Genomic DNA, 13,081 nt, shown 5'->3' on the forward strand with positions numbered 1-13,081 from the left:
ATTTCATCCGTCTCTGTTTCCTCCCTGGATCTGTTTGATAATTCTGCCCCACGATGTTTCTGTTTCAGTTCTATCAGCATTCTGGGAGCTGATTGGTCCTTACAGCATCATTAGTTGCAATACTTGCTGTTGAATCTCAATATAATACTAGTAGTAATATTTTGCATAACTACAGTCATAATTCATGCAACAGCTGAAAAAACAGTTTTAATAACACTAACCCAAATCAATATCGGAATCGAATCGGATCGAATCAAATCTTGATAATCGATTCTTGACATTTGAATGGATCCCCAGCCCTGCACACCTACCACACCCGTGTTGGGCCATAGTCTTGTGTTCAACATTAAAAGACTTAATTTCAATTCTGAGGCCGAAATCTGAGGCCAGCCTCAATTTCCCACAGCTGACCACAAGCTTTGAAACAAAGGAACCTCCACGATGACTCAAATCCCCAGCAGGCTTTGCATTTACGGCCCTTCTGTGATAAGGAATAGCACCTTTATTGGGCACGGACCCCAAAACGCAGGAGGGGCCGCTGCCTATTTATTGCAGCCCAGGCCCGGCTATAAAGAGCAGGTTCCCTCCTTTCTCTGGGCGGCGGCGGAGCTCTCTGTGAGCTACAAATGCTACATGCTCATGCTCAGAGGTGGGTAGTAACGAGTTACATTTACTCTGTTACATTTACTTGAGTAAGTTTTGGTTTTGAATCACTATACTTTTTACTTTTACTTGAGTAGATTTGTGAAGAAGAAACTGTTCCTCTTACTCCGCTACATTAGGCTACGTTGAGCTGTTACTTTTCTTTTATCCCTTTTATCCGCGTACGCGTCAATCTCATGACATCACTGGGTGATCCTTTGGGAAAAATGTTTGTTTTTGCATGTTTTGTCACATTTACACAGACTCAAACACACACAGAGTTTCTATGAGTTCATGTTTGTTCTAGTTCTGCTGGTTAAAAAAGAAAAGTACAAAGACTGGAAATTTTGTGCTACTTTTGCTTAATTTATTTTTTATTCTGTTATTATTTTATTTATTTTATTATTTATTAAAGTACTTGAATTTACTGTAAGATTGTTTTAATTTAAGCAATTTTTTATTTTTTATTCATTTTAATTAATTTTATTATTTTATTGATCTAATTTGCCTGAAGATGATTATTTTGTACTTTTGTCTGTTTGAATGGTTGTGTTAAAAAATAAATCAGACGTTACGCAACAGTTACTCAGTACTTGAGTCGTTTTTTCACCAAGTACTTTTTTACTTTTACTCAAGTAATTATTTGGATGACTACTTTTTACTGGAGTCATATTATTCTGAAGTAACAGTACTTTTACTTGAGTACAGTTTTTGGCTCCTCTACCAGCTCTGCTCATGCTGGAGTGCATGTTCAACAGGAACAAAACAAGAGCTTCGTCTCAGAGCTGCAGGCCTGACTTTAGTCAGCAAACTGAACGACTGCGGCTTCTTTGGAAAAGCTTTTATCAGAAAAAGAAGATGGAGTCACGGCCGAGGCTTTGCAAGAATGCATCAGACCAGACCACAGGCCCGTTGGAACGACGGAGACATCCAGACCTCAACCCAACTGAAATGCTGCGGCAGGGACTGGGCTTTGGGAGGGCAGAACCCGAGCTAACCTCCACAAACCCTCAGTGAACCAGAGCAACGCTGGAAAACCAGGGCCGGGGGCCAAGATTCCTCCAGCGTGACTTCAGACACGCAAAGCCAAACAGGAAACGAACACTTCAAGCCCGGGTTGGTCCAGTTTCTGGGCCGTCGAGGACCCGCCGTCCTGCCTCAACGGGCCTGGTGCTGATTCACGGGTCACCAAGGTCATGAACGTGGGCTGTTATTAAATACCAGCTATTACAGCTCCTGTAATTACTGATATTTCCTTTAGACCACGGGTCGGCAACCCAACATGTTGAAAGAGCCGTATTGGACCAAAAACACAAAAAACAAATACATGTAGGATGAAGCAACACATGCTGCATGTTTCTATATTAGTTATAACTGGGGGAAGATTTTTTTTTTCATTATGCACTTTGAGAAAGAAGTCGAAATGTCGAGAGAAAAGTCGAAAAGTTGAGAAAAAAGTCGAAATGTCGAGAAAAAAGTCGAAATGTTGAGAAAAAAGTTGAAATGTCGAGAAAAAAGTCGAAAAGTTGAGAAAAAAGTCGAAATGTCGAGAAAAAAGTCGAAATGTTGAGAAAAAAGTTGAAATGTCGAGAAAAAAGTCAAAATGTCAAGATTAATGTTGAAGTACAATCTCGAGAAAAAAGTCTAAATTTCGAGAAAAAAGTCGAAATGTCGAGAAAAAAGTCGAAATGTCGAGAAAAAAGTCGAAATGTTGAGAAAAAAGTTGAAATGTCGAGAAAAAAGTCAAAATGTCAAGATTAATGTTGAAGTACAATCTCGAGAAAAAAGTCTAAATTTCGAGAAAAAAGTCGAAATGTCGAGAAAAAAGTCGAAATGTCGAGAAAAAAGTCGAAAATGTTGAGAAAAAAGTTGAAATGTCGAGAAAAAAGTTGAAATGTCAAGATTAATGTTGAAGTACAATCTCGAGAAAGAAGTCGAAATATTGAGAAAAAAGTTGAAATGTCGAGAAAAAAGTCGAAAAGTTGAGAAAAAAGTTGAAATGTCGAGAAAAAAGTCAAAATGTCAAGATTAAAAAGGAAAGGAAAAAGGAAGAAAAAAAGAGGAAAAAAGGAAAAAAGAAGAAAAAGGAAAAAAGAAGAAAAAAAAGGTCAAACATTTTTTTTAAAGCTCCAGGAGCCACCAGGGCGGCGCTAAAGAGCCGGGTTGCCGACCCCTGGTTTAGACCTAACGAAACCATCACCACCACCGCCGGTGCCGTTACCCGGGTCTCAGTACCTTCTGCTCCCGGTCGTTTGGGCTCGTCCACTCTGATCAGCTTCTTCTTGACCTTCCGGGTGGAGTTGACCAGTTTGTGGAGCCTCCTGAAGGTCAGCAGCTCCTCCTCGTTGTCAGACAGGTCACCGGGCTGACGGAGAGAAACCAGAAACCAGCGCTTTTATATCTGACAACCAGTACTGGAGTTGAGGGGGGATGAGGGGGGACGGCATCCCCCCTGAAATAAAAACGGTCCAAATCATCCCCCTGTAAAACTGCCATCCCTCCTTTCCATCCCTTATGTCATTTCATCAATGAATGTGGTTTTACTGTTATTTCAACATTTAGAGTCATCACCAGAAAAATAACACCAGAAAAATAACTTATTTGACAATTTTCACCTGTTTCAAGTAAACTTTCACTTGAAATAAGTAGGAAAATCTGCCAGTGGGACAAGATTTATCTTCTCATTACAAGCAAAAAAACCTTGTTCCACTGGCAGATTTTTCTACTTATTTCAAGTGAAAATCTACTTGAAACAGGTGAAAATTGTTGTTTTTTCTAGTGATGAGTCTTGTTTTAAGTGTAATGAGATTTTTTTTTACTAAAATGAGACATTTTAACTATAAATAAGACAAATATTCTTGTTAAGATTGTGAGTTTTTGCAGTGATCCATGTTACTTATCCTGTGAAGGACAGAGTCATATTGATAAGTTCAGAAAAGTGTTTTTTATTGTTGTGTTTTGATGTATTTGATGTAAGCCCAGTGGATATTTAAAGCTTACAGAAGGCTGCATTTAACTGCTGCTATGTCATTCCTGCAGTATTTCTGCAGGTGTTTTGGTCACTGCTATTATTTGTAATATATTACATTATTTGTAATCAGCACAAATTATCTGTCCCCATATGATAAAATCCACCATCCCCCCTGGTTTATTTTTACAACTCGAGTACTGGCCACAACGGGGCCGGACCCATAAGCACCACGACTGACAGTCAGCAAAGATACAACCTGACGTATAAATGTGTGACGCCAACCGCAGTGACGTTGTCTGATAACCCAGACGATGACCTTTTATACTGTTTCTTGTTAAAAATAGATTTTATTTTTCTATTTTAATCATGGTTTACAGCTTAAGAAAACTCAAATATCCTATCTCAAAAAATTAGAATATTCTGGGAATCTTAATCTTAAACTGTAAACCATAATCAGCAATATTAAAATAAAAAAAGGCTTGCAATATTTCAGTTGATTTGTAATGAATCCAGAATGTATGACATTTTTATTTTTGTAATTGCATTACAGAAAATAAAGAACTTTATCACAATATTAAAATTTTCTGAGACAGTCCTGTATTTACCATTGTGTGCTTCTCCTGTCGCGAAACTAATCGCCCCCTTAGGGACAAATAAAGTGATTGATTGATTGATTGATTGACGGGGTTCAGCCTAGAGATGCACCAATTGGTATCGGCCCTTTAAGGCCCCTAACGGTTTTGATCGGCGTTCTCAAAATAATAGTTCAAAGCAGCCGATCTGATGGCGTTTACAACAACAATGCGTTCCCACATCTCACACCCAGGTCTCCTGAGGGGGCGTGACCGGCCTCGCCGGTACGGGAGTTTTACAATGTCCCAATACGACGACAAATTTACAGTTTGCAAAGTGTGTGCCAAGGAAATATCCCGAAGGAGGAAAGTTATAAAAGAATTTCAACTCAACGAAGCTGATAAGAGATTTGAAAGTTTCTCACACGAAGCATATTGAGTTTTCAAAGTTGGCTGCCTACATCGGGTTTAAATGCGTCGTTAGCTGCTCATATCTGCGGTACGCGCTGCTGAGTCATTAATATTTCACTGATGAAATCCCACCGGAGTTAAACCAGAATATATACAGTCACATCCACAGCCTTATGCAGGATGACAGTCGTGTCAGTCGCTTCACCAGTGAAATTTGGAGTTCATGTGTGCAGTTTCCTCACACGCGGCGGATGCTACCGCTAAAGCTTTCACAAAGCTTAATAATTCATTATTCATTTTTTATTTTAAGATTTAATGCCTTTTTCCACAGGAAAACTTTAAAAAGTTTATAGTTAACAACTTTGATCAACTAAAAGAGTGAAATATCTGCTGTTGTCTGTGTTGGTGCACGTGTTGTACACATTTATTACCACAAGAAAGTTTAAGCTAGTAAGCTACATTTACTCTTTGTAACTGAGTCTAAATCGTCTCTAAGAGTCTGTAGAGGGTGAAATATTGCATATTGCCTCAGCCTGAAGGAAAACAGTCAATTCATGATACTTTCTCATCTCCTCATTTTGATACCTAATAATACAATGTCAGTGTTGTACATGAGACAACAATATTGAAGAATTTATGGATTTCATGCTGTGATCGGTGATCGGCAGATACTGGTTTTGGAGATCGGTGATCGGCCCTCAAAATCCTGATCGGTGCATCTCTAGTTCGGCCAGAACAAAGCTAACTTTGATTGACGTGCGGTGGGCGTGTTCCCGTCGGCTGAAACCAATGGGTCACGTAACCGAACACTTTCGTCCATTGTTTTATACTGTCTACGAGTTTAACTCAACGGGAAAGTTCAGCTAACAGTCTGTCCTAACTGCACGCGAGCGTCCGACTATCGCGTTGCACTGCGTGGCATCGGACGCTCTCTGTCCACACTGAAAGCCTTATGGGCCCCCACGTTCTACCACATTCTTTTGATTGACAGCTGAAACTTGCTTTGATTTATGGTTCCGCGTTATACCAACGCAGACCCTACGCCGTAGGGTACGCGGCACGCCATAGGCTACGCCGTCGATTTTACGCGGAACCATAAATCAACCTTTATTCACCGCACTACCCGCCCGTGCGCTCCTGAAAGAAACTCCTAAAATTACTCCTAAAAGAGTAAAGAAACAAGTAAAAGATGGGCGAGCATTTGTAATCTTCCTACGTTTGTACTTTTTAAACAGAAAACAAGCTTGATATTGTGATATTTAAATGTTCTTCTATTTTCTTCCTGTCGCTCGCGTTGAAAGCCGGTTGAAAGCGCTGTAGGAAACAGTCATGATGAGGAACGGCTGATCCAGTTAGTTGAAATGAGAAGCTATCTCTATGATTCCTCCTTATTTCACTACAAAAACCTCAATAAAGTGGCAGAAAGAAATATTATCCTATTCCTATATATTATCTTATTATTATATCTTATTATCTTATCAGAACCTTCCAGCTCTCCAGCAGCTGCCACTTTATTGAGGTTCTTGTATTGAATGTTTCCTACAGCGCTTTCAACCGGCTTTCAACGCAAGCGACAGGAAGAAAATAGAAGCAGAGCCGACAAAAGTCCAGCTCAAAACGTCGCGCTGCGTCGCTCGCAGACAGTTTGGACAGTCCAATAGAAAATAAAGCAATGGAATTGTTTTTGACGCTGACGCTCGCTCGCGTCGCATGCAGTGTGGCCAGGTGTAAACCGAGCGTGGAAACGCCATCCGCGGGAATGGGCGGGGTGGAGCCGGGGCATAAGCCTCACGGCGACCATGCAAACATTCTGTGGCTTTGGAGAGGTGTCTTCTGGGAGATCACTCGAATAATCTCATCTTAAATCCAGGAAGTGAAGGGGCGGAGCCAGAAGTCTGATATCTGATCTCCTGTCCCATCATGCACTGGGCAGCTCGATGCAGAACAATCATCTTGGAGTCGACCTGCAGGACGTGGAAGGACGTCGGAGCTGACGTGAGTACGAACTCCTCTAAGATCCTTTGCTTCCTCAGGCGACGGCACCGCGGGGCGGACGCACAATCAACATCAGAACCGCACAAACGACACCCAAACACGCGAGTGACGAGCGAGCACAAAGAGAACAGAGGAACAGTCAGCCGATCCAGACGAATCTGAAAAATGTGGCCTGGACCTGAGCCCCCTAATCGCCCCTGCCATGCAGAAAAGAGCTGCGTCCTGCAGAACCGGAGCCCCCGGCTGAATCCGCCGCCCGCCACAGCACAATGGGGGGTTAGCGCTTTCACAGCCATGAATAGAGTCCGCCGGCCGGGCCTGAGCTGCGGGGCTTTGGAGGGGGGTGGGGGTTCAGGGCCGGGCCAGAGAGGAGCCTCGGCACCGGCCGACCCGTTGAGACTTACGTTGTAGCTTCTCCACCCACAACACCACTCACCTCCTCAGAAGCTTTATTTGTTACTTTACTAGCGAGACGCTTGATCAGTGGCGTCAATTCAGTCCAAGCTAAGGTACGGCAAGGTTACGAGTCACAGAACTTAACTAGAGTATCAATCAACACGTCCAGCAAATACTCATCACAGAAGTTTATGTAGCTTATCTGTGTGGTCAAGAAAACTGGAACTTTTTCAAATGCAGTCTCGCTCACTGCAAAAACTCAAAATCTTACCAGGAATATTTGTCTTATTTCTAGTTAAAATGTCTCATTTTTAGTCAAAAAATCTCATTACACTTAAAACAAGAGTCATTACCAGAAAAATAACTTGTTATTTGACCATTTTCACCTGTTTCAAGTAAATTTTCACTTGAAATAAGTAGAAAAATCTGCCAGTGGAACAAGATTTATCTTCTCATTACAAGCAAAAAAAATTTGTTCCACTGGCAGATTTTTCTACTTATTTCAAGTGAAAATCTACTTGAAACAGGTGAAAATTGTTGTTTTTGAGTCTTGTCTTAAATGTAATGAGATTGACTAAAAATGAGACATTTTAACTAGAAATAAGACAAATATTCTTGTTAGGATTTTGAGTTTTTGCAGTGTATAATAACTAGTGAAATCGATCATGTTGTTCTGATTTGCATTTGTAGTTATTCTATATGTATTAAGTAATAGAATAATCAATACAAATAGAAAAAGACTAATTCCATAAATGTATTTAAAAAACAAACATTTACATTTTCCCCTGAAGCCGAGGTGTGGCGGCTGCCGTACCTTCATACCCAGTTGACGCCCCTGCGCTTGATCTTACTCAAGTGGAAATGTCCAACTCCTCCTTCGCACACAGTATGGATAAGAGAAGTCCTTAATTTTGTTAGACTAGAAAAGATTAGATGCGTTTTGAAAATCCCTTGGAAAATTTTACAAGACGTAGGACCCGTTTTTTGTGTATGTTCAAGAGCTGGACTTTTTCAAAAATGTTTGACCTTTTTCTTCCTTTTTTTCTTCTTTTTTTCTCTATTTTCCTTTTTTTCTCTTTTTTTCTTCCTTTTTCCTCTCCTTTTTAATCTTGACATTTTGACTTTTTTCTCGACATTTCAACTTTTTTCTCGAGATTGTACTTCAACATATTTCAGTGATATAGTTGAGACATGACAGATCCCGAACTGACCAACAGCTATTACTTTATTTTCTAGTATTTTGTGTTATTATTCATATACTGTATTTGTATACTTTTATGTTATTAAGCTATTTTTTGTCTTTAGTCTTCGTCTTGAGTTTTGTTCTTTAGATTCAGATTCAGATTCAGAAAAACTTTATTTATCCCCGAGGGGTCATTTCAAGGCAACTGAGCAGCAAGACGTTGAAGTATAAAATAGGATAATAAAATAAAATAAAATAAAATAAACAGATAAGTGGGGCGTGTCTCATATGTATAAGAAATGTGCAAAAAATGTACCAAAAATATATAAATATAAGAATGTCAGAAAAAATGTACATTAGAGTGACTGTGGTATATAAATATATATAAATATATAAATATAGTTTGTAGTATTTGTCCTGTCTTGGTTTATTTTTGCTCTTATTCCGTTTTTATCTTGCCTGCTTCTTGCATCGTTGCATCATTACTACTCCATTGACCAATGTCATTGTAATCTTGTTGTTTTATTTGAAAATTCCAATAAACAGATTGTGGAAAAAAAAAAAAAGAAAAAAGACTTACGTTGCAGCCGAAGGACTCGTTGGCTCCGGGGCTGGAGGGGTCGGGCGAGTCCGGGGCGTCGGACCTGAACGTCTGCCGGTTCTGGCTCTCAAACTCCTTCAGCTGGAAGACGGGACGAAACATAAATAAGATAAATAGATAAATGGAGCTTAAAGACGTCCCGGGGTCAAAGGTCAGAGCCGTGAGAACGCGCCGTACCCGGGCGAGAGCTTCCTCGATGGAGATCATGTTCTCCTTCACCATCATCATCAGCTGGATCCGCTCTTCGTCACTCATGGTGATTTCACTGGCCACGAAACCCACGTCGTCCCCTGCCAATGCGGGCGGGAAACGTCAATAAAAACACACCACCTGGGACGTTCTTGAGTCTATATTTCCTTTTTTTTTTACCTTTGGAAATCTGACGCACCGCTCCTTTCTGAGACTTACGGAAACTCTGCCAGAAAGATTTGCTCTTCCTCTTCGCGTCCCATTTTCCTGCGAATGAGCATCAGATCAATCAATTGTTAAAACACAAATGCACCAGTATCTGGTAATGAGGGGGGGTCATCACTGAAAAACATTCTCTTCTGTCATATTCAGGCCGAAGTTGCAGAATGAGGCATGTTATATCTTTTATAACATATAGCACCTTCCAATAATCATATCTAGCTCCTTCTGCTGCACCGTTCACTTTTTTTAATTTTATATATGTCAATAAGAGCCACATTTGTTTATTTTATTTACTGTTTGCTACTTTTTAAATCTGTGAGCAAAATAAAAGGAGTCAAATTCCTTGTCGGACATGTTCAAACTTGGCCAATAAAGCTGATTCTGATTCTGAATTTTTAAGTAAGGTTAGGTTAGGTAACTTTATTATGACGGAGTATTAGGGCCAAACTAAGACAAAAAATAAAAAATAAAGTCATAATATTACGAGAATAAAGTCGTAATATTTTGAGAATAAAGTCGTAATATTAAATATATTATAAATATATAAATATAACTTCACAAGATGCTCAATATTCCTCATTTTAACACAGGGAGAAGATGCTCTTCCTGTTACGAGTTCTCATGAATTATATTCTCATAATATTACAACTTTATTCTCATAATATTACGATTTTATTCTCATAAATTACGACTTTATTCTCCTAATTTTACTACTTTATTCTCGTAATATTACGGCTTTATTCTTGTAATTTTTTTGTCTTAGTTTGGCCCTAATACTCCGTCGTACATTATTGATACCCGAAAGTAGATTTGTTTGCAGGTAAAAAGTAGAAACTTACAACACCATACAGTACAGTGAGTTACACAAGACAAACAGGAGAATAACAAAACAAAAACTTTGTCGGACAAACAAAACAATAAATAAGCAAAACAATAAATAAATAAATAGACCTAGATTGAGGATGGAAAATCATTTCCTATTTAGGGCAATAATAGCTGAGGGGACAAAACTACATTTACAGGACTGTCTCAGGAAATTAGAATATTGTGATAAAGTTCTTTATTTTCTGTAATGCAATTACAAAAACAAAAATGTCATACATTCTGGATTCATTACAAATCAACTGAAATATTGCAAGCCTTTTATTATTTTAATATTGCTGATCATGGTTTACAGTTTAAGATTAAGATTCCCAGAATATTCTAATTTTTTGAGATAGGATATTTGAGTTTTCTTATTGTGATTTTACAGAAAATCACAACATTCAAATTTTCTGAGACAGTCCTATATACCTTTTAGTTTAGCACAAAGGCATTTTAAAGCTACGGCCTAATAAAGGTTGATCTTACCTCCTGATCCATCGTCGGAGCTGGATTTGTGAACAGGAAACCTGAAACAGATAAAACGATGCGTTTACGTGACCTGAGAGGTGGAGGGAGCCCTGACCCGCCGGCGCAGCGGTACCTGTAATCCAAAGTGATTTTCTTCATCGTCCCTGCTCTCCCAACATGTCCCTAGCTCAGCCGCTTTTCTGTTCTTTCAGCCGGCGTCAGATTTTAAAAGAGAAAAAAACAACCCAAACAAAACAAAAAAAAAGACGAGGAGAGAGAGAAACTAAGGAATCACAGAAGTGGCGTGAGCGTCATGACGACGGCGTCGCCGCGGCGGCGGAGGAGGAGGAGGAGGAGGAGGAGGAGGAGGAGGAGGAGAAGGAGGAGATGGAAGCGGTGGATGAAACAGACGGGCAGATCCTGGCGGCCGGACAGAGGTCAGCGCTCCACGGCCATGGCGGGAACAATGCAGCCCTTCTGTCCTCGGGTCGGGGTTTGGCTCTGCCCCCCCGGCCCAAACCTCCCCCTGTCTGGTCTGTTTGTGCACGTCAGTCTCTCTCAGCTGATTCTCCTCTCTGACGGTGCAGCAATTTTTACCAGGGGTGAAAGTAGATTCAAGTTCTTGCTGGTACTACGACCCCAACCTTCATCGCTTGTTCTCCTCCCACCACCAGCTTCTTCATCCCTGAACACGCATTCAATTTTCTAACGCCTGTACGGTGTAGAAATTAGAAACACAACACTGTGTAGGCCTATAGCAAATGATTTATTTAAATGGTGTAAATAAAGGCCAGTCCAGACCAAGGGTTGTCACAGAATAAATTGTAAATGTTGACAAAACTTTCAAAATCATAACAATGTGTTTTGTTTCAAATTAGAATAAATTTACAGTTAAATTAATCAGCAGCTGAACAGTCAACAAGTCTCTGTCTTTGAATTTTCAGAGCATTGGGCACATAAATAAAAGAAGCGTAAAAGATGAGTAAAATGTCTCAAAATGTCTCTTACAATGTGTGCATTGAAATGGAAAATAACTTCTTAAGCATTTTTAAGCAAAACACTTAAAACATTAAATAAAAAACGTTACTTCAACATTTTTTACGCTTTTTTCTTTTTTTCCTGAAACAAGGAATGAAAACCAATCACAAATATCATATTTGTGATTATTTGGCGTGTGATTATTTACCAGCATGTTTGAAATATGCTGGTAATGTGTCAACCAACCACAAAAATCTTTGGAATTTTGGTGGAATCATTTATTTTTTGTCCTTGCCCGTCGGTGCAAATGACATAAATAAAGTGTGTGGTTTGGTCGTGAAAAAATAAAAAGTAACGTTACGTGAACAATAAATCAAACACTCCCTTCCATGCAGAGTACCGGATCGTACTGGCTTACTTTCACCTCTGGTTTTTACTAAATCCTCATCGATTCGAGAGACGTGGTCGGTCACTCAGGGGTGAAAACATCCTCAATCGATCACCTCAATTATAGAGGGTCTGCAGTAGGGGACGTCACTTCCCCACTGGACCAGCCCCCTTACTCTCACTGAGTGGTAAAACATCAGCAAAAACAGCTGCAACTAGTGGAGAAGACGGGATAACAGCTGATTATCGGCTTAAATTAGCGTCAGTTGGACTTGACAGTGACCCGTACAGTTACCCCAAGAACCAGTGGTCCATGGACATTAATATTTGGTACAGTTACCAAGAACCAGTGGTCCATGGACATCAATATTTGGTACAGTTACCAAGAACCAGTGGTCCATGGACATTAATATTTGGTACAGTTACCAAGAACCAGTGGTCCATGGACATTAATATTTGGTACAGTTACCAAGAACCAGTGGTCCATGGACATTAATATTTGGTACAGTTACCAAGAACCAGTGGTCCATGGACATCAATATTTGGTACAGTTACCAAGAACCAGTGGTCCATGGACATTAATATTTGGTACAGTTACCAAGAACCAGTGGTCCATGGACATTAATATTTGGCCACGAATCCAGTTTCCTGATATTTATATGTACTTAATTTCTACGCCGGGGAAATACACGAAGCAAAGCTTGAAGGCTTACAAAAGTCTTGACGCTTGGTCCGACTTCAAGGCAGGATTTGTTGTAGAAATTAAAGTGATGAGGACACCGAACTTTATGATTTGACCGTTTAACGTTAGCTACCCAAAAATCCAACATTACCTGATACAAAATGGGAACCGCAAATCCACGTTTCGGTGCCTGGAATCCAGTTGTTTCTGTGAATTACAGTGATCCATTTGTCTCTCTTAAGCTTATTTTTCGGCAGTCTGTAAAACTATAACTCTGATTTCTTGCTAAATCTATGAGTACAGTCGATCGCACAACAGCTCTTTCCCATTTTAGATGTTTTCCAGTTGGTCAAACTGAAAGTTTACGCTGACACTCAGTCTTTCTGACACTCAGTCTTTCTGACACTCAGTCTTTCTGACACTCGGTCTTTCCGACACTCAGTCTTTCTGACACTCAGTCTTTCTGACACTCAGTCTTTCTGACACTCAGTCTTTCTGACACTCAGTCTTTCTGACACTC

General features: G+C 40.0%; 1 protein-coding gene across 3 annotated transcripts in view; it reads right to left on the reverse strand.

The window, feature by feature from the left end:
* The window catches only part of sash1b (SAM and SH3 domain containing 1b), a 155,425-nt gene that overhangs the window by 19,597 nt on the left and 122,747 nt on the right, over nucleotides 1-13,081 (reverse strand). For all 3 annotated transcript variants that reach the window (XM_061743926.1, XM_061743927.1, XM_061743928.1), the window contains exons 5-9: nucleotides 10,533-10,573; nucleotides 9,141-9,227; nucleotides 8,949-9,061; nucleotides 8,751-8,852; nucleotides 2,878-3,007 (exon numbers count right to left, since the gene is read on the reverse strand). In XM_061743926.1, coding sequence (XP_061599910.1) covers nucleotides 2,878-3,007; nucleotides 8,751-8,852; nucleotides 8,949-9,061; nucleotides 9,141-9,227; nucleotides 10,533-10,573 — 473 coding nt within the window. The remainder of the gene's footprint in view (nucleotides 1-2,877; nucleotides 3,008-8,750; nucleotides 8,853-8,948; nucleotides 9,062-9,140; nucleotides 9,228-10,532; nucleotides 10,574-13,081) is intronic.

This window comes from Cololabis saira, chromosome 16 (assembly GCF_033807715.1).
Source record: "Cololabis saira isolate AMF1-May2022 chromosome 16, fColSai1.1, whole genome shotgun sequence".
Taxonomy (NCBI): domain Eukaryota; kingdom Metazoa; phylum Chordata; class Actinopteri; order Beloniformes; family Belonidae; genus Cololabis; species Cololabis saira.